Below are 18794 nucleotides of genomic sequence, written 5' to 3' on the forward strand. Positions count from 1 at the left end.
CCACGAACCAGCCTGATGTCATTGTTTCATAAAAGCTCTGTTTTCCCCGTCTACGCTAAAGATATCGGGTAGATTCGTCGTGCCAGTCGGGATGCGGGGCACGGGGGGTGAGGTTGCCAACAGGAGGTGGGCATGGGGTGCCAGGCAGAGGCTCCACACTGAGACACATGCTTAATTAGCATCCAAGATGGATACAGGGAAGAAGAAAAGGATGGATGGAAGGAGAAAGAGATCGTAATACAGGAGGCTAATTATGCCGTTTAGAAAAAGACAGCGGAGGAAAGCGGTTTGGAGAAGGCGAATCTGTGCATCTCAGTCACAGGATAAGAACGCTGCTTAGGCATTGTGTCAAAGCACTTGGACTCTCATTTGAGGCGTATTGTAAATATGAGCATCGCAAATTTACAGCAAAGCCAAAAGTGCTCCAAGAAATTCATTTCCTGAGCTCCGGCAATACTTTCTGATGAATGCGACAGCTGTGCTGCTCTAGTTGATTGGTGTGTGTGTATGTGTGAGTGTTCCAATGCGTATCATCTGGCACTGTCAAGGCATAGCTTTCTAATTTGGAAAAATGGAAAAGTGACTTTCTGCTCATTCACACTGACACACACGCCAAGCATTCTGTCAGAGCGCTTGTCAGCTGGTGAATTGCGGCGTACGCAACGACTCAACACAATTATACACTTTATAAGAGATTGTTCTGATGTGTTTAAGCTCATTTGCTTTCCCTGATGAGAATGTATTAAAAGCAGTCTGAAGATCTGCTGATTGTAAGATTTGGGTTTAGATTACACACAAACGCATGCACACGCACACGACCGCAGTGAACTCAAGACTTTAACAAAGTCTTTTGAGTTTTACAGTTTTAACACATGACTCTCATGAGAAATAGGAAATTCCCTATTATGTGTGCATGTACTGCGGTCTGGCGTGTAGTCCAGTGAGAATCTGGCTTTCTGTCAGTTTCTGTCTGTTCAAGACATTATCTACTGATAACTATACACATACACAGAGTAGACATACTGTAGATACATACAGTACTGCATAGGACTCCACCAGGTTCAGGATCAGGGCATGAACACCAAAGTCATGTCCTCTGTTTTTTTTCTGGGTCTTCTTAATTTTTTTAATATATATTTTTCTTAAAATGTTAAAGTGACAAATTGCTAAAAATACTTAGTTGTATGGTGTGTTGTGAACAAAGGTTGGCATCATCTCGCCAGCAGAGCAGAACTGTGGAGGAAAAAATATTAGAGGTGTACTGTTGGAGAAATTACTATATTGTTGTATTAATACTTTCATCATCAATCCAGTGTAGAAGTGTGTTCAACTGCTCAATTTTGCCTTTAAAAGAACATGATGCTCTATTGATCTGTTCTATTGACCTTTTATATGCTGTAACCACATTGTTCTGTTTTAAGTAAGATGTCACGCACCTTGTTTGTGTAGATTAAATAAGTGTCTCGTCTGTTGGGAAAGAAGAAGAGACAAGGTTATCTGAAGTTCATGATCCATGGTTCCCCTGATTCTAAAAAAAAAGTGATCGTTGGAAAAGGGGAAGTAAACGCAAGACCGGAAAGCTGTGCAAGACAGGCAGTCTAGTTAGAGGAAACAAGTGACTGCAGACAGAAGTGTGACTGCGCACGAGGTGCTTGTGTTGACAGTTGTGTTGGGTGGAGGCTGAAAGTATAAAGTGTTCGTGTGAGCTGTTCAAGATGCTCCTCTTGCTGCAGAGCTCGGGGAAGCAGTATGAATATGCTTTAGTGACTTATTAAACATGGCTGGACTGCAAAAGAATACTGTGTCTCTTGTATTTAGTCGCCTTACTCACCTAACTAGACAAGCTGATATTTCAGCTGTAGCAACACTACTACAAGATCAGTCAACACTGTGTTTGAATACAAGTTGTACTTTCAGAGCACACATGACTGGCCTTACCAATATGGTATAGGTAATGTGGACAATTTAAGAATGATAGGCCTGGCTATAGCCCTCCACAGACTGTATTCCACCTGACCTACACACTCAGAGCAAGTAACTAGGAGTTACACCACAGGAACAGAAGCAGCAACTGTGTTCATGATCTTGGCTCACAAACTATTGACCTGTATGCTTTCAAAACGTGACATGTCCAAACTTTTGCACACAGAATAAATCAGGAGTTTCTGCTCTGACATTTTCAGTGGCAATAATATTCACAGTGGGAAATATGCTAATACATTATAATAAAGTTATACTGCACAGCAGCAACTTTCAATAAACAATTAGCCTTCCTTGCTGCAGTCACGCTGTCTGTTATCACCTATTCCAAAAGTGGCCCTTGCTGGGCCTTGCGTGAGGTTTGTGCTGATGAAGGATCACATCAGGGCATATAGTCATTGTCCAAAATAAATATGTTCACAGAGAGAAGTCGCTCTCTTCTGGTTCTTAATTCCTTTTGCTCTCTAATGCTGTGCTTTCATGTATCAGAGTCTTACAATAGATCGTTGTGTGTCCAGTGATTATTACCTCATGTCTTGGGTGATACCTCATTTATCACTATAATTCATTGATCAATAATGAGAAATACCTCTTGTTTTTATTTTATTGCAAATAAGAATCACATTTGCAGTATTTTATGTTATTTTAAAGGACATATGTATTGGTATATTTTTAATTTAAAGACATATTAGGTCTATGTATCTTTTCAACAACGTGATACAACTACCTTGAATCTGTGGAACATGTTAGTCTTTTTTTTTTTTGCAAAGAAGTTTGAATCAAATTGTAATTTTCCAAGTGAAAATTTTTCCAGCACTTTTCTTCCATTGCATTGAACACACCATTTTTGGAGGGTGTAGCAACCACCAAATTTAGAATTAATTATTTCCGTCCCTGCCTGGCTACCCCACACCCAAGAGTAAAAAAAAAAAAAAAAAAAAAATTGCACACTGGGCTGTAGGCTACAGTACATCAGGTCCATCCATTTTTGGCTGCATGTCTGGGACCAGGTTGTGGTGGCATCATAGTCAGTAAGGAAACCCAGACATGCTTCTCCCTGGCAATGCCCTCCATTTCCTCCTGCGGGATCCCAAGGCATTCCCAGGCTAGGGGAGATATGTAGTCCCTCCAGCGTGGTCTGGGTCTGCCCCAGGGTCTCCTATCAGTTGGACGTGCCTGGAACACCTCCAGAGGGAGGCATCCTAACCAGGTGCCCAGACCACCTCAGCTGGCTCCATTCAATGCGAAGGAGCAGCGGCTCTACTCTGAGCTCCCCCCGGATGTCCGAACTCCCTATCTCACAGCCTGAGCCCAGACACTCTCTGGAGGAAACTCATTTCAGCCGCTTGTATCCGCAATCTCATTCTTTCAGTCGCTACCCAAAGCTTGTGACCATAGGTGAGAGCTGGGACGTAGACTGACTGGTAAATTGGGAGCTTTGCCTTCTGGCTCAGCTCTTTCTTCACCATAACGGTCCGGTACAACGTCCGCATTACTGCTGATGCTGCACTGATCCGCCTGTCAACCTCATGCTCTTGTGACATCATCGAGGGCAATAATTCTGAACAGCTTGTTTAGGCTTGTTAATCATATAATCATCTTTCCAGATTTAATTTTGAATATATGAAAGCATGCCCACCAGAGATTAATGTGGGATTCTAGCCAATTTTCATCTATGTGTTGGCACTGACATTATTTCCTAATTGATGATTGTTACTCTCAAAATGCATTCAAATGCATAGATTTATACTATAGTATTCCAAATTTTCTTAGGGGGAGGACATGCCCCCGAACTCCCCTCATGATCTCAGTATTTCTAAAATCCTGGCTACGGCCCCGTGTGTGTCATCACACTCCACCTCCAGGAGCTGTGAAGACAAGGCTCTTTGCTCAATGACCGCCTCCTCAGAAGTCTGACTGCTGCATTTTCCCTCCAACCTGGATGAATTTCATATTGCTGTTTTACCAGTTGCCATGGTGAGACTGAGACTTGTTTTGTGTGTTTGTTTAGTTGCTTGTGTGTGTGTGTGTGTGTGTATGCGTGCGTGTGTACACCACAGCAGTATTTCAAGGCACATCATCTGGCACGAAAGCTAGCCGTCTAATTTGGTGAAATGGGCTTCCGCCTGAAAAGCATCCATATGACAGACATCCATAATGTGTATGTGTGTGTGTGTGTGTGTGTGAGTTAATAAAGGGATCATCTAGACCTATGGCTCCAGGCTGTTATGTTAATACAATCAATGGACAAAGAATTTTACCCATTTTATCTAAACACACATTTCCTCCTCTCCCCATCATTCTCTTCCCTCTTTTTTTTTCCTTCCCCCTTCATACTCAGAAGATGTATTATGCCTTGCTCAACACACACACACATCACCACACACACACACAGAAGGTTTTCCAGCTGAGTCCCAGCTCCTTGCTGAGACTAATGCCCCCTTTACCTCACATTATGCATCTCGTTGCATAATGTCCCCTACCTAACACACACACTGCCATCCAGTGATGGAGCGTTCACTTCCCACCGTCATATTAAACCTGCAGACAAAGACACACCTGCCCTCCTCGACTACCATAATATTAACATACACACACACACACACACACACACAGGCACAAAGCCATTTTAGTGAGCGGAGCAGCAGCAGCCTTGCCCCGACCATGGCTCTGATGTGCTTTCACTTCCTGGCTCCCATTCAGAGACATTAGAGCTCCCTACATTACAGAGACATGCTAATGATATCTGGTAATGCGCCGCCACTGCATTGACATGCAAAATGAGTTTGAACTCATATGTACATGCAAAAAAAAAAAAACAACAGAGCAACAGACTGATCATGCATGGAGTCATTTAGACTCTTCATAGAGTGTGTGTTTGTGATATTAAATGCTCTGTGTGTGGGTGTTAGTATCGCTTTGATAGCTGGGATCAAACGTATGACTGTTTGTCTCTTACCATGTGTGTTTCTGTCAAACCTCTGAGTGCCTGTTTATGTACATATGTGCATGTGCATGTCAGTGAACGTGCATATGGCCGCTGGTGTGTATTTGACCAACGTGCCGATGTGTACATGTTATGCTACAATGGCATGTGGTGTGTTTGACCGATGAAATGTCCTTTGAGTAAACAGCCTGTGTTTGTATGTGAAAACTCAGAGCTCAGAACCTAGATTACAGATAATTGAAACTGTATGCTCTCTCTCTCTCCCCCTCTGTCTCTCTGTCTACTCCCCCGCCTCCCTCATCTTCTGTTCCCTCAGGGATGGTTTGTTTAAGCCCCTTGTGTTGTTGGAACCTTAGACCATATCCACACTTTGAAAACAAAACTTGCCAAAATGCAGCTTTTCAAAAAACAGGGTATATGTATGTCTACACAGTCTGGAGCTGTTACATTTTGTCTTGATCGCTCATTATCTATGCCACTATGCCACAAATCTCCCATAGGTGCTCGATTGTCATGTTTCTCCACTCATTTAGTTAGATGTTTCCTTTAATTTGTCACCCGTCTGTAAGTAATCATGCAGAGTAGGAGGCGACAGAACAGAGGTTTATCCTGTCGAGACCAAACTGAGTAACCCCGGCTGTTCAACTTCTTAGCACATGATGCCTGTAATCCACCGTCGTGTTTGCCAACAGAAAGAAGTGGAAAGAGATTTAGCTGGTTTTCTACTACTTTTGCCGTTTCAGCGTGGATGGAAAATGGCCTGAAAATGCTAAGTCGCTTTTACATGTAAACAGGGTTTCCAGATTTATCCGCCTGAGCATGGACACGGCTTTAATCAATCACTTCCTGGTGTGTTTGTGTGTGGGTGAAAGTGAGAAACCTTCTATCCAAAACCTACTCAAAATGTAATTTTTTTTTTCATGTGACTGGTGTGTTTGTATGAACCATACACACATATGTTCATCAGAGGGGAGCAGTGCTTATATGTGGTTGCTTGTGTTTATGTTACCACATGTGGGGCATTCCATGATTCCTCCCTTCCTTGTCTTTTGTTTCCAGTCAAACCACAAGGCTGCACGCGAACACATATGTGCTTTAGATCATTCACAGCATTAAATTATCATTAAACTGAAATATTACCACGTTTTAGCTGTTGTTGAATAGATCAAACACGTCATCGTGTACATTTTTTCATTCATTCTCCATGTGAGCGACTTCCAGTGGGGGATGTATGGGTTCAATGCCTTGCTCAAAGGCATTTTGACTCTAAAGCGATTGAACCTGGGTCCTTTTCACTCTCCATTCTTACATTACTTATCATGTGTCTCCCCACAGATGGCACCCAGAGGAGCCGAATCTCGACCCGCACACCAGTATGAAGAGTTGGAACGACAGTACCCCACACACTCCAGGTGAGACCGCGCTGTGTGTGTGTGTGTGTGTGTGTGCAGGAAATAAAGGGATAACTTCTAGCCACTCCCTCCCTTTGTGTCTCCCCCACTCTCACACACACACACACACACACACACACACGCACGCACACGGCACAGACTAATCCTCTTTGGAGCTTATAATTAAATCTGGAGTGTTTGCCTTGGGAGTGTCTACTCATCCCAGGAATAGGACTGATCAGCTCTCCAGAGAGCAGGGCACAGGCAGGAGGATCACACACACACACACACACACACACACACACACACATACACATGCACACACAGTCGGAGGATGGTTTGCTCTTATGAAGGATGTATAACCTCTTGTGTGGGTTTAATAGAACTGCACATGTTCCTTCTGTTTGTTTAACCGTTCTCTTGTCAAAGTAGGCACATATGCACGCGCACGCATACCTCTCCTGTTTACCATATAAGTGTTTCCCAGCAGTACCACAGCTCACATACATATCTTGTGCACACGAGTGTTTATGCACATGCTGAGAAAACGTCATCTTCGCGACGTCTGCGGCCCCAACAGCTAAGTGGAGCGTGGAGTTGCGTGGTGTGAGGAAAGTGAGAGGAGGAGAATGAGGGGAAAAGAGGGGACACCGGGATGGAGAGGAGGAGAGTGAGAAAAAGAGAACAGTCATTTCACGGGTTATTGCGCCTCCTGATATGACAGGCACCAGGGAGCACAGACATCAGCACTGGCTCAGGGGAGAACAAGGCACACTGAGAATCTGGGAGAGAGAAGAAGAGAGGAGGAGGGACATGACCAAGCAGCAGAGGGACAGAGAGATAAGCCAACTATAACTGTGGAGACAAACTCTTATGGAGACAGACAGGTTGAGGTAGACTGTGATGACCTTTGACAGCTCAGCCCAAACTATACTTATGTACAGTAACACACAAAAAAAACTTCAGAGTTCACACCATCTACTTATCAAGTTTCTCTGTAAGAATAGCGAAGTAAGTCCGTAAAATTGAAAATCCTCACAGCTATTCAGATTGGCAGAAAAGAAAGTTGAGAGTAGCATTCTGCATTTTATTGCCGAAACGATTAGTCGATTATCCGATTAGCACTTCCACAGAAACAATCTGCATTCGTTTTGATAATCGATTCATTGTTTGAGTCGCTTTTCAAGCAAGAAAATGCTTAACATTTGTGAGGATTTGCTGCCTACAGTAATATCCCTGTGGACTGAATCTCTGTGGGTTTTGGACCATGTGTCGCACAAAATAAGCAATTTGAAGATGTCTATAAAGCTACTAATGGGAATTTTTCCACTGTTTGCTAACATTTTATAGACAAAACAATTATTGGGAAAAAAATAATTGAAAATGAAAATAATTATTAGTTGCAGCTCAGTGTTGTTTTCATGCTTAAACTGTGTATTCCAACATATTACAAACTAGCCTCTTCCTAGTTCTGCTGAATGATGATATAAAACAGGATTTCAAATGTGAAAATGTATCTGGAAACTACACAACCGGTTTTGGCTTAAATGTTGGATAGATTTAAGTCTGGCTGATATGATTAGGTGTGAAGATAACAAGTCAGGTTCAAATAATGTTCATTACCTCAAGAAATTTTTAGTTTTTTAACTGTTGTTCATCCGCTCTTTGAAGTATTTTTAGGCCCAAGACCCACAGGATATCATCTTCGTTATCATCATCATTTAAAATGCATATGGTACAGTTAACATGCTTTTGGGGATATTTGCCTCAGCAGAAAAGCAAAAGCCAGAGCAACTTAAGGCAGAGGAAAAGTGAGACGATAGAGTTTGAACACTATTCAAACTCACATGTTGGTGTTCTTGTTCCTGATGTTTCTATGAAGATAAATCACAACTCCTCAGTCCCCAAAAACTCCTCCAACTCCCCCCTAGCATAAATACAGAGGCGAGAGGAGGAAGAGGGGACACAAATATATTCCAGGAATTTTTTTTTTTTTTTTTTTTTTTTTTCATAGAGGGGGAAAAAAACAGAAGAAAAAGAGAGAGCAGACACCGCAGTGAATTGAATGCATTTTTCAAAGTGGAGCTGAACTTTGTGCAAAATCCCCCCGGGGGCCGCCATTATTGAAAGCCATTTCCTCTCAAAATGAGTGTGGCTCCACCATTGGCCTGGCTCTCATTAGCATACATTTGGCCTGCCTTTGTGTGGAGCCGGCTGGGGCTGCAGCTGGAGGGGTGGGAGTGAAGGAGGTGAGTGCGAGTGTGAGTGTGTGCATGGATTGAACAGGAGATGTAGAAAAGCACCTCACAGATGGGAGCATATGGAGAAAGCGTAGAGGGAGAGGTAAGAGTCAGGAGGATGCGGATGAAATCGAGACGGAATCAAGGCAGGCATTGGAATATTTCACTTTCAGTGTTGTCTAAGTGTAAATACGTCCACGCACATTTTAGTTCTCCTAACGAAAGCACACAAGTATGAAGTGTTTGTTATATATGAGTGTTGGTGGAGTTTCATCTTTTTTTCCCCATAGGTTCAAGTGATTTGGACTCTTAGTAGCCGTAAGGAATACTATATGTTACCTACTTACTTTTTTCAGTGTATTGGAAAACCAAGATCTCTGTGGCTATTCCCATTTCCCAAATCAAGAGTTTCTTTGGACCTGTAGGAACGGATGCCAAAGTAGCTGTGTTGATGGAAAGAAAGTAGACCTCAGCCTGAGACTCAGCGCCGTGGGCTACTGCACGGCAGCCAACGAGAGGAGCTGAAGTCAAGGAAAGAGGATTTGGAAAGAGGGCTGGAAGTGGCAGTGTGGAGAGGTTTGCCCCAGGGAGGGTGATAGTGCTACTTTGGCTCTTACCTCCCTCTCCATTGGCCATTAACGCCGGGGTTCAGCTCAGCCTCCGGATAGGCTCCAGCTCAGGGACGCACATGCACACACACATGGCCATATGGAGGTTATTAACATCATTACCAATTCAAAGCAGCAGGTCATGGGCGCGGCGACCCAGCCCCGGGTTATCCAATCAGAGCACCCCCTGACCCACTCCCCCAAGGTGATTGGATTAGGGGGCCAGGTTGGCGAGACAACGTTGCTGGCCGGGGCTGATAATTGGCTGATTAATGTGCAGCCCATGGCCAGTGAGTCAAGGAGCAGAGGGCTCCGGTCAGGGGACCTTTCTGGCATCGTGAAGCTCTTGTCACATCTGGACAATGAAGTTGATCCACTGACAAGAACACAAGATGTGTGTATGTGTGCAAGTGATTGAGGTCTTCAAGGGTCCGTTGAGTTCCTAGTAACCAAGAACAAACACTTGACTCGAGTCGGGCCAAATTATATTGAGTCTCTGGATCAGTTCTTATTATCCTTGGGTCTGTTTTGGACTGGTCCTATCCCCTCTAGAACCATGCCTCTTGTTTTTTTTAGCCATGATAGCAGCTTGGCTGTGTTGATGGTAATGTCAGTCAGCCGGTCCACCACTTTGGTCCAGAATAAAATATCTCAACAACTTTTGGATGGATTGCCATGAATTCATGGTCCCCAGAGGATGAATCACACTGGCTTTAGGTGTCAAACTAAGGTTGACATTTGTAGTTTTGAGTGAAATATCTCAGCTATTCTATGGACTGCCATGACATTGGGTTAAGACATTCATGTTCCCCACAGGATGAATTGTAATAACTTTGGTGATCCCTTCACTTTTCTAAACATTATCTAAAAATCAGCATCTCTGTGAGCATGTTGACATTGCTGACACTTGCATTTCAAAGCCACAGTGTACAGCTTCACAGAGGCTCTACTGTGGCCAGAGACTCTTAGTGTGGTTAAAAATTAATTTATAGAAGGAGGGTTTGGGTACATTTTTCCCATGTCCGTTTGGATCAGGTCCAAAATTGTGGATCGGGAAGACCTCTAGCGAGCACATCTGTTTCCATGTGTGTGACGGAACACTCAGCACTCTATCAAGCGCTCTCTTCCCCTCCTTTAAAAACAGAGGGCAACTTTTTGATTGTCCTCAGCATGTTTAGTATTCTCCGGTGTGTGGGAAAGTGTCCCTTAAGGACTCTCTTCTGACCTTCCTGAAAAGTGCACACGCACTAACGCATGCACTTCCCAGACTTACAGCCACTTGGTTTTCTCCACCATGTCTCAGGATGTGAACCTTTCCACACTGGTTGTGTCCGCTCAGACCCTAATGAGCCACGTCCAGACTGGACACATCAAGCGAAACAGAATAAAGTAGAATAGATGACTCAGCCCCCCTCTGAGTGAAAGCAATCTGTCGATTAGAACAGGATGAATAAATAAGGAAATATGAGAAGAATATTACGAATAAAAACCCTCTAAATTGCTCATATTTTCTCATTCAGTTCTGCTTCACTGTCTATTTTTGTCAACTGGAAATAAGCTCCCAGAATTTCACTGTTACCTCGCATGGATGGGCGGCTTTATTTATTGCAAGGGTATGTTATCATTTTAGCACAGTAATATTGTTACCCTGTAGTTTGGTGCTCACGATGAATTCGGATGGCTTTTTCAAGGTCAGCGGAGAAATCATATTTTCTCTGCACTCGCTCCCATCTTTATTAAAACCCAATCTTGCCTCTCACAGCTTCATAAGTGATCAACTGTTTCCCCACCCGCTGCTGTCCAGCTGTCGAATGACTCACTTCAAACTCACCCAACTCAGTTAGAGTTATTGTCTCCATAACTCATTTAATTTCTCCGGTCCTGGAGAGCTCAAAGTATTTTTTTTTTCATAATAGTTGTCCTGCATTTGCCCCACAACTGCTGCTGATGTCTTTCCAGGACCTTGCGTGATTGGTTTAAAAGGTGATGTGACCCCCCCCCCTCTTTTATTGTTAAATAAGCAGCCCAAGAGCATCTGAAGCAATGTGCGGATTATTTTCCCAAGAGGTGCCGTGACCCTTTTCTTATTTGCGGGCCTTTTATGAAAGAATGGGCCCCGTCGGTGTGCAGAGGCAGCAATGTTTGTCCAGCTAACGGTGTTTGTGCTCAGACACAGGAGAATGTAATGGAATCAGCACAGCAGTAGGAAATGAAAGGGCTTTAGCCAGCTCTGTCACATGCACAGCTGAGGCACCAGTGGTTCTACCTATTTACAATAACTTGGCTCTCTCTATTCTCTGCATTTTTCCTCTGATTCCATCAATCCTTTTGTCTGCATTTTTTATGTCTCTTCTGTTTATATCTCTCTTTCGTCTCTTTGTATCTCGTCTCGCTTTCTGTCTTCCCCCCTTTTCTCTCTATCCCTCTCTCCCGCAGTCTCTCAGCTCTGTATACGGGGGGGGGGGAGGAAATCATCGCTTTATAAATAAAAGATATATACTTTGAGGTCTTGGAGCTCTGCGTGAGCTCGGAGAGAAATACAAAGACTGTCATGTACAAGTCTGCATGACATTCAGTACACAAATACATATGGACGGGCAGCTCTGTGGTAGAGATACAGGAGTCACTGTGAATTCAAATATTCTCCTCCTTGCCCAGGATAGGATAGGATAGAAGGGATAGAATAAAATAGAATAGAGTAGAATAGAATAGAATAAGCATACAGTGAACTTAGTGTGAACTGTCAGGGCTCTGAGAAATTGAATATGAGTTGCGGATAGCGTAAAAGTTTCTGCATTTAGTGAAAAAGAAATCCCATCTGTTTCTGTCATTAACAGTTACTTTTCTGCTTTTCCCAGCACGTCTCTATTACACGATCACTCTCCCTCTTGGAGTACTGTCCAAGAAGTAAATCTGACCTTCGGCCTCCATACTAATGTCTGCTTGTACATTTGGTGGTCCAGGAAAGTCTTTTCTTTTTTTTTTTTTTGTTGCACTCTTAGTCTTAAATGTGGTGGGAAGCAGTAGAATAACATGAAGTTGAATATTGTAGAACAGTTGAATAAATGGAGATTGATAGTCGTCTGAAGCATGACATCACTAAAATGATGGATGAGTCATTAAATGTTCCTATGAGCTTTAGGGGGGAGCACCTATACATAAGTTTACATACAGGCTGTTTGCCCTGGTGCCTCCTGTCTCTCCTCACCTTCTCATTTCTACCCGAAAGCTCCCACTCTGCAGTCGGACCCGCCGCTACCTGCAGCCGTTACTGTTCAACATTCCCTGTCATTGCTCGCTATATAGTAGCACAGAGTGTAAACATGGGTCCATTTAGATGAGGCACGTGTGTCTAGGTGAGAGCCAATTTCCACCGCTGTTGTTGACATAGGCGGGTTTGATTAGCAGAGCTGCCTCAGCGGCCAGGGCCAGAGTGGCTAATGGTTTCCTCTGCTGTGGAGCCAGCCAGGCCTGCTGTGTGTCTGTAGCACTCAGGTAGCACAGCACCATTAACTCTTTGACTTGTGTGTGTGTGTGTGTGTGCGTGTGTGCGCAGAGTTTGGACAAGGATGAATTTGGAGAATCAGGAGAATGCATCATGCGCTAATTAATATGTCAACTTGTTAAATATGCTGTATTTCATCTTTTAAATAAACACATTTTACAGTAATTGATGAACACTCTTCAGACCAGAGGAAATGTTTTGGCTCTGACTAAACATGTGTATCATCTAGAAACCACTAATATGGACAATAGTTTCATTACTTTAAACTAAACTACAGGTTGAATAAGGTAAATTAAGGCTTTGCCATTAATTTTTTCTGTAGCTTCACCTGGAAAAGTGAGTACGGCCATGTATATGAGTATCTGTGTGTGCGTGACAGTGTTTGGCAGTGAGGTGCAGCAGCTGCTTTTTGCCAAGCAATTAATGTATTTTGCATGCAATGCATGTCTGTTCCTTGTCTCTTGACTAACAGGTGAGCACATAACTGGCAGATGTGCTTACATATGCATCTGTATTGCATCTGTATGTTCTCTACATCTCTTCAGTGAGAACATTAATGAATTAAACATGCAAATGTCATTTAGTTGAGTAATATGTGCTCATTTTTATGTACACGTGTGAGAACAAATGAAGACATTATTTACGCAGACAAACTTAAACTTCAAGCAGAAGTCAAGGTAGGTTAAGGATAATATATAGAATAGAGTATCATTGGCTGCCTCCAAAGCTCTAGATTGATCATTTTGCACTCATTTCCCTTTACTTCCAACACAAAAACACAGAAAAGCAAAAACAGGTAATTCAAGCAACATAATTTTATATCTAACATACAGTTTCTGTGAAAAATACATGTTCTTCATATTTAGTTTTTTGTGTATGTGTGTATTTGTGTGTATGTGTGTGTGACAGAGACACATGGTTGTTTTCCAGCTGTTAAGTGTAAAGCACTTATGAGGACCGGTGGTATTTGGGGGACCAGGATGGGAAGTGTGGAGGTCTAATAAGGAATTGGGATTGGGAGGGGAGGGTGGGTTGGGGTACTAATTTCCTCCTTCCGTTTCCTAGGGGCAGGTGCAGAATAACCCCCCCTCACTTCCATCCCCACCCCTCACGCAACCACCATACACACAAATTCTTCACTGTCATAACGCGGAAGCGATGCCTAAATGGCAAAACACACACACACACACACACACACACACACACACACACACACTCTCACAGCTCCAGATGGACATACACACATTTTTCTCTCACTGTAGAGCATGTAATCATATACACTCCCAACACATTCACATGCATGTAATCATGGATGTAATATTCGGCCTGTCATTTACTCTCACCACACACACACATACACACACACTCAGAGGGTGGTTGGAAGTGTGGTATATGGTGCTGATGTTCTCGACGTGTGAGTCAGATGTATTACAGCTTTCCACTCTAGTTGGTCCCGGTGGTTCACATCACACCCTGCTCTGCTGCTCTATATAGACCTCAGAGGGACAGTCGGGTGTCTACATCTGTCTTTCTGCCTGTCTCCCGCTATACATGGCTCGTCTTCTTCAACACAGAAACTCACTTTCTTTTTCTTTCTTTCCGTCTGCCTGTCCCTTTCTTTACACAAAATCCATTTCCTGGTTTGATTTTCGTGGATGCGTCAAATTTGACGAGCAAGTAGAAACAGGAAAATTCAATAAAATTTCCCCCCAAAATGGTTTTCACGCTCGCTCAAATTGGAAGATTTCTATAAAGAAATTACATCATGAAGACTCTAAGGATGGAAACGCATTTGCTGGTGAATGAGGAAGTAGAAAAAAATAGTTCAGCTTCTTGTCAAACTACCAAAATCAGAACCGGCTCTGGGAAATGTTTTCTGTAAATTATCTTCTTCAGCACAGCCCTCCAGTCATGTCATACCTGCCGTCACTCCCATGTGTGTGTCTGTGCAGTAAATAGTAGCTTTATTGGTAACAGCTGTATTACAGTATCATACATCATTAAATAACAACAGAGAATAACAACCTACATTTTTTTCCTCCTTTTTTGTCATTCATTCAAACCTACTTATTTATTTGTTTCATCATAGCTCACGGAAAACATCTCATTTGCATTTGTTTTTTTCCATTTTTTTTTTTATTTTGACATTTCAAAAGTGTGCGTAAAACTTGCTTGACAGCTGAATGGAAAAACTCCTACTGTCTGCATGTGTCGTGTTGTCATAAGCTCCTTTCAAACTAGATTAGCGTTACTGGCGGAGATCCTTTAATAGTCATTACCGATGGCAACAAACATTTTAATCCGGCAGGCGTCTGCCATGTTTGACATGTTTTTTGTTTTTTTTTGGGGGGGGGGGGGGGGGGAGGTTTGTCAAAAGTAAGAGCTCTGGAGGAAATTTTCACCCTTCCTTCAGCAAACTGTGAGTCAATTGTTGTGTTTTTAGCGGCAGACGGGTAAACCAGTACAGATCTTTTACATCTGCATTAATAATTGGAGAGAAGTGCAATACACCTACAACATACGTTACAGCAGTCCTTCCCTTCTTTTGTGTTTTCTTTTTTAGCTTAATTTAGCTTAAGTCCTTGTGTTTCTTTTGTTTTTGTATGTTCATTCCTTTTCTGTTACCCAGATTCATATGGTACATAGCACACATACTCACTGCTTAAGTTACGCAAGCTAACACATAAACAGAGATCTCATTCTGACACTTCGAATACACAAACACAACCATGCACTCTTCTCTGGCTCGCACTCACAGAGGCACACACACTCTCAAAGTGTTTTATGCGGATCTGCTAAATGAAATCATAATTTACGTCAAATTGAAATATTCCGGACATTCCGTGTGGTTTGAGGACATTTCAGGTTAGCAACGGCAGACTAAACGCATTCACTCCCCTCCGTCTCGCAGCCAGGCTGAAGCCAGCTGTGTGACCCAGGGATGAGGAACTCCCCGTGGGTCACTGAGGCCCGTGGACCCCCTAATCCCCCCAGCTGTTTGGCCGGACACACACAAACACACACATAAATGCTCACATATGGTTGCAGGCAAACATAAATTGATTTTTACGCAGCATTTTTACAATAAGTTTAGATATGATAGATTCTCGAGCTGAAATGAGGGTTAATAAATGTTCTTAAGATACTCCGTCCGACACTCCTCTTCCTGAAGAAACATAAATATTCTATATGACCTTACAGCCCATACACAGCTACCAGTCCTGAGCTGCTCCCCATGTCATGTCAGGGTCAAAGGTCATTCAGACATATCTACTGTGGAACAAAAGGAATTTATCCCACTTCATTTAACCCTGTATCATCCAGAAATTGGACAAAGAAAATATTTAGGAGTTGGCTCATGTCTAACCTGTTTGGTTTGGTTCAGTTATTCTGGCGTGAACTAAACAACCAGACATCCCTCATTACTTTACAGTGTTGATATTTGGGAAGTGTGCCAAATTTCATAAGTAGATGAGAAGAGAATGAGAAAGGAGGAAAAGAGGAGATGAAGAAGAAGGTTTTAACGGATGTTAAGGGGAGAGGACACAGGTGATAGAGAGAGAGAGAGAGAGAGAGAGAGGAAGATGAATATTCAAGTGGAAATCAAAGATTGCACTGACAGGGGAGGAAAAAATGAGGAGAATGATGGGATGAAGAAAGGGGAAGCCGGAGGAGGTTCCTGTCGGTTTGGGTGGCCCAGGTGTTCTCCCTCCTCTCTCCACATATCACTCCATCCCTCTTTCTTCCCTTCTCTTTGCCTCCCCTGGTGGCCTTCACCGTTTAATCTGGATTAATGAGGAAGTTGACCTTCTTCTCTCTTTCTCTCTGGCTCTCCGCACTTCTGCTTCACTCCTCCTCACCGGGCTTTACATGGAGGAATTTTTACCCAGACTCCCTCCACATCTGCTTCTGTCTCCCTGCATCTTAATTTCAGATGAAATCTCTTTCTCACTGTTCTCCTTCCACCTCTCAGATTCCACTTTTTTTTCGGCTTTTCTTCCTTATCTAAAGCTTTGGCAGTGCATGTGTGTATCTGTATGTGTGTGTGTGTGTGCAACTCCATCTTTCCTGCTCTGCTGACTGACAAGGCGGTGCTGTTCATTCTCGGGACCACCTGTGTATCCTGTCCCACCATTCTGTTTGGGTGGTCAGGCCTCCCAGCCCTCAGGAAAAAAAAACACACTCTACTGATATCTGTGACACACACACACACACACACATATATAGAAATCCACCTCACCACAGTCCGTGAATATCCTCAAGGGAAGTCTGCTTATGCACAAGTGCAGACACACACACAAGCAAGCTGTGTGCTACCTAATCTGTGGTGAGTGAGTCATTCTAATTGTCCAGTCAACAGGTGCTGAGCTGGACTCGAGGGAGTGGATAGAGGAGACGCAGGGATATGATTGCAGAACAAGGGACAGGCTAAGCTCAAAGCTTCTGTATAATAACTACAGTGGGAGCCATTGTTGAAGAGTGGGGAGTAAATGTCTAATTGTGTTTCTGATTGGTCTGTGTCTATCTATATTGTCTACTGTAATAGCAATTTGAACTACTGCCGGTGAATGAAAGCTTTGCTGTTTGAGGTTCTTCGGACCAACAAAAGCTCTGTATCAAGAAATAATCAGGTTACTGTTGACTTTGCAAAATACTCCAGTTACTTCAGTGTTATGTATACAAGAAACCCAGTGTCTGTAATCAGGGTTGGGGGTTGCCCAGCTAGATTTGTGCCAAATATACACATAACAAGCTTTCTGAGCCACTGTTTACATGTATGCATCTGCAGGACAAGATGAATGAAAAGATCATTTATATTCTAAATAATTAAATTGAAAGTTTGACTTAAAGTGAACCTGACAATAAGTAGTCTCTAGAAGTTTAAATAAGTTGGTTTCTACCACTGAACAGACTATTTTCAAAAATTCAGACACACTTGTGATGTTAATTAAAATGTTCCACCAAAATCAGTCAGGGAGCAGCATCTTCTATCCCGCATACAACTGAACTATATGTGGGATATATTAGGGCTGCAACTAATGATTATTTTCATTAATGATTAGTCTGTCAATTATTTTCTCAATTGATAAATGAGTCCTATAAAATGTCAGTCAGGCCCAAGATGCATCCTAAAATATCTTGTTTTGTCCCGACCACTCCTCAACCCAAAGATATTTATTTTACTATCATAAAAGACTAAAGAAACCAGAAAATATTCTCATTTAAGAGGCTGGAATAAAAGAATTTAAAATGATGAATCAAATGACTCAAATTAGTTTTCCAGGCTAACTCTGGTGATTTCATTTTTTCTGCTGATCAATGATCATTGCCCCTAAACTAACTACCAAATAAACTAATAAAATAAGTAAAATTAGGTTGGATTTTACAAGAACCAGGTTACTGCAGTTCATGTTGACTTGTCTGATTTCCTGCGGTTGATCCCGTCTCAACCTTTGCTGCAGCTCCGTCCAGCAATGCACTATTTTGGACAAACACTAGCATGTGCACATAAACAGGTAGAGTACTTTGCAGCATGTAGCTTGTAGCATTGTGCTAATTTACCTAAAACAAATTAACTGCTGCCATGATAACTTTCCAAAGTTGTAAAACCCTAACTTAGAGAAGATTCAACCAATGTGTTGTGTTTTCAAACTGGACTTCCTCCTTCTCACAGTTAACCAGTAGCAACACACCTACACTAACACAGACCCTTGAGATGTTTCACTGGAAAACAGGTTTGATGTGGTTTATGTTAAAGCTGTCAGGAAAGTTTGTTTGGAATAAACAGAAAAAGTTTGTAGCCTATACAGTGGTTTGTTTGAGTGAACGAACGTAATGCCAAAAGTGATCATTTATGATGTTGACACGACTCCTGCAGATCACCACTTTTAAAAATAGGAGAGTTTCACTTACATCATGGCCGATGAAGACCTGACTTTTAGATTTGCTTACTCGCTCTGGCTAGACTTGTGTGTCACTCAGCACTGGAAACAGCACATAAGATGGAAAACATTTGAATTGGGCCCGTGAAAGGTGAGCAGCCCTCCCTTCTCTTTGCTCCTCTTTCTCTCTCACTTTCTCTCCGGTTCCCTCTCTTTCTCAGTCTCTCCATCTCTCCGAGGC

At 42.7% G+C, this 18794-nt stretch overlaps 1 protein-coding gene across 8 annotated transcripts in view; it reads left to right on the plus strand.

The window, feature by feature from the left end:
• Positions 1-18794, plus strand: part of pard3ba (par-3 family cell polarity regulator beta a) — a 164951-nt gene that overhangs the window by 144322 nt on the left and 1835 nt on the right. For all 8 annotated transcript variants that reach the window (XM_044345430.1, XM_044345431.1, XM_044345432.1 and 5 more), the window contains one exon: positions 6263-6339. In XM_044345430.1, the coding sequence (XP_044201365.1) occupies positions 6263-6339 (77 nt within the window). The remainder of the gene's footprint in view (positions 1-6262; positions 6340-18794) is intronic.

The sequence above is a fragment of the Thunnus albacares genome, chromosome 24, assembly GCF_914725855.1.
Source record: "Thunnus albacares chromosome 24, fThuAlb1.1, whole genome shotgun sequence".
In the NCBI taxonomy this organism is placed as follows: domain Eukaryota; kingdom Metazoa; phylum Chordata; class Actinopteri; order Scombriformes; family Scombridae; genus Thunnus; species Thunnus albacares.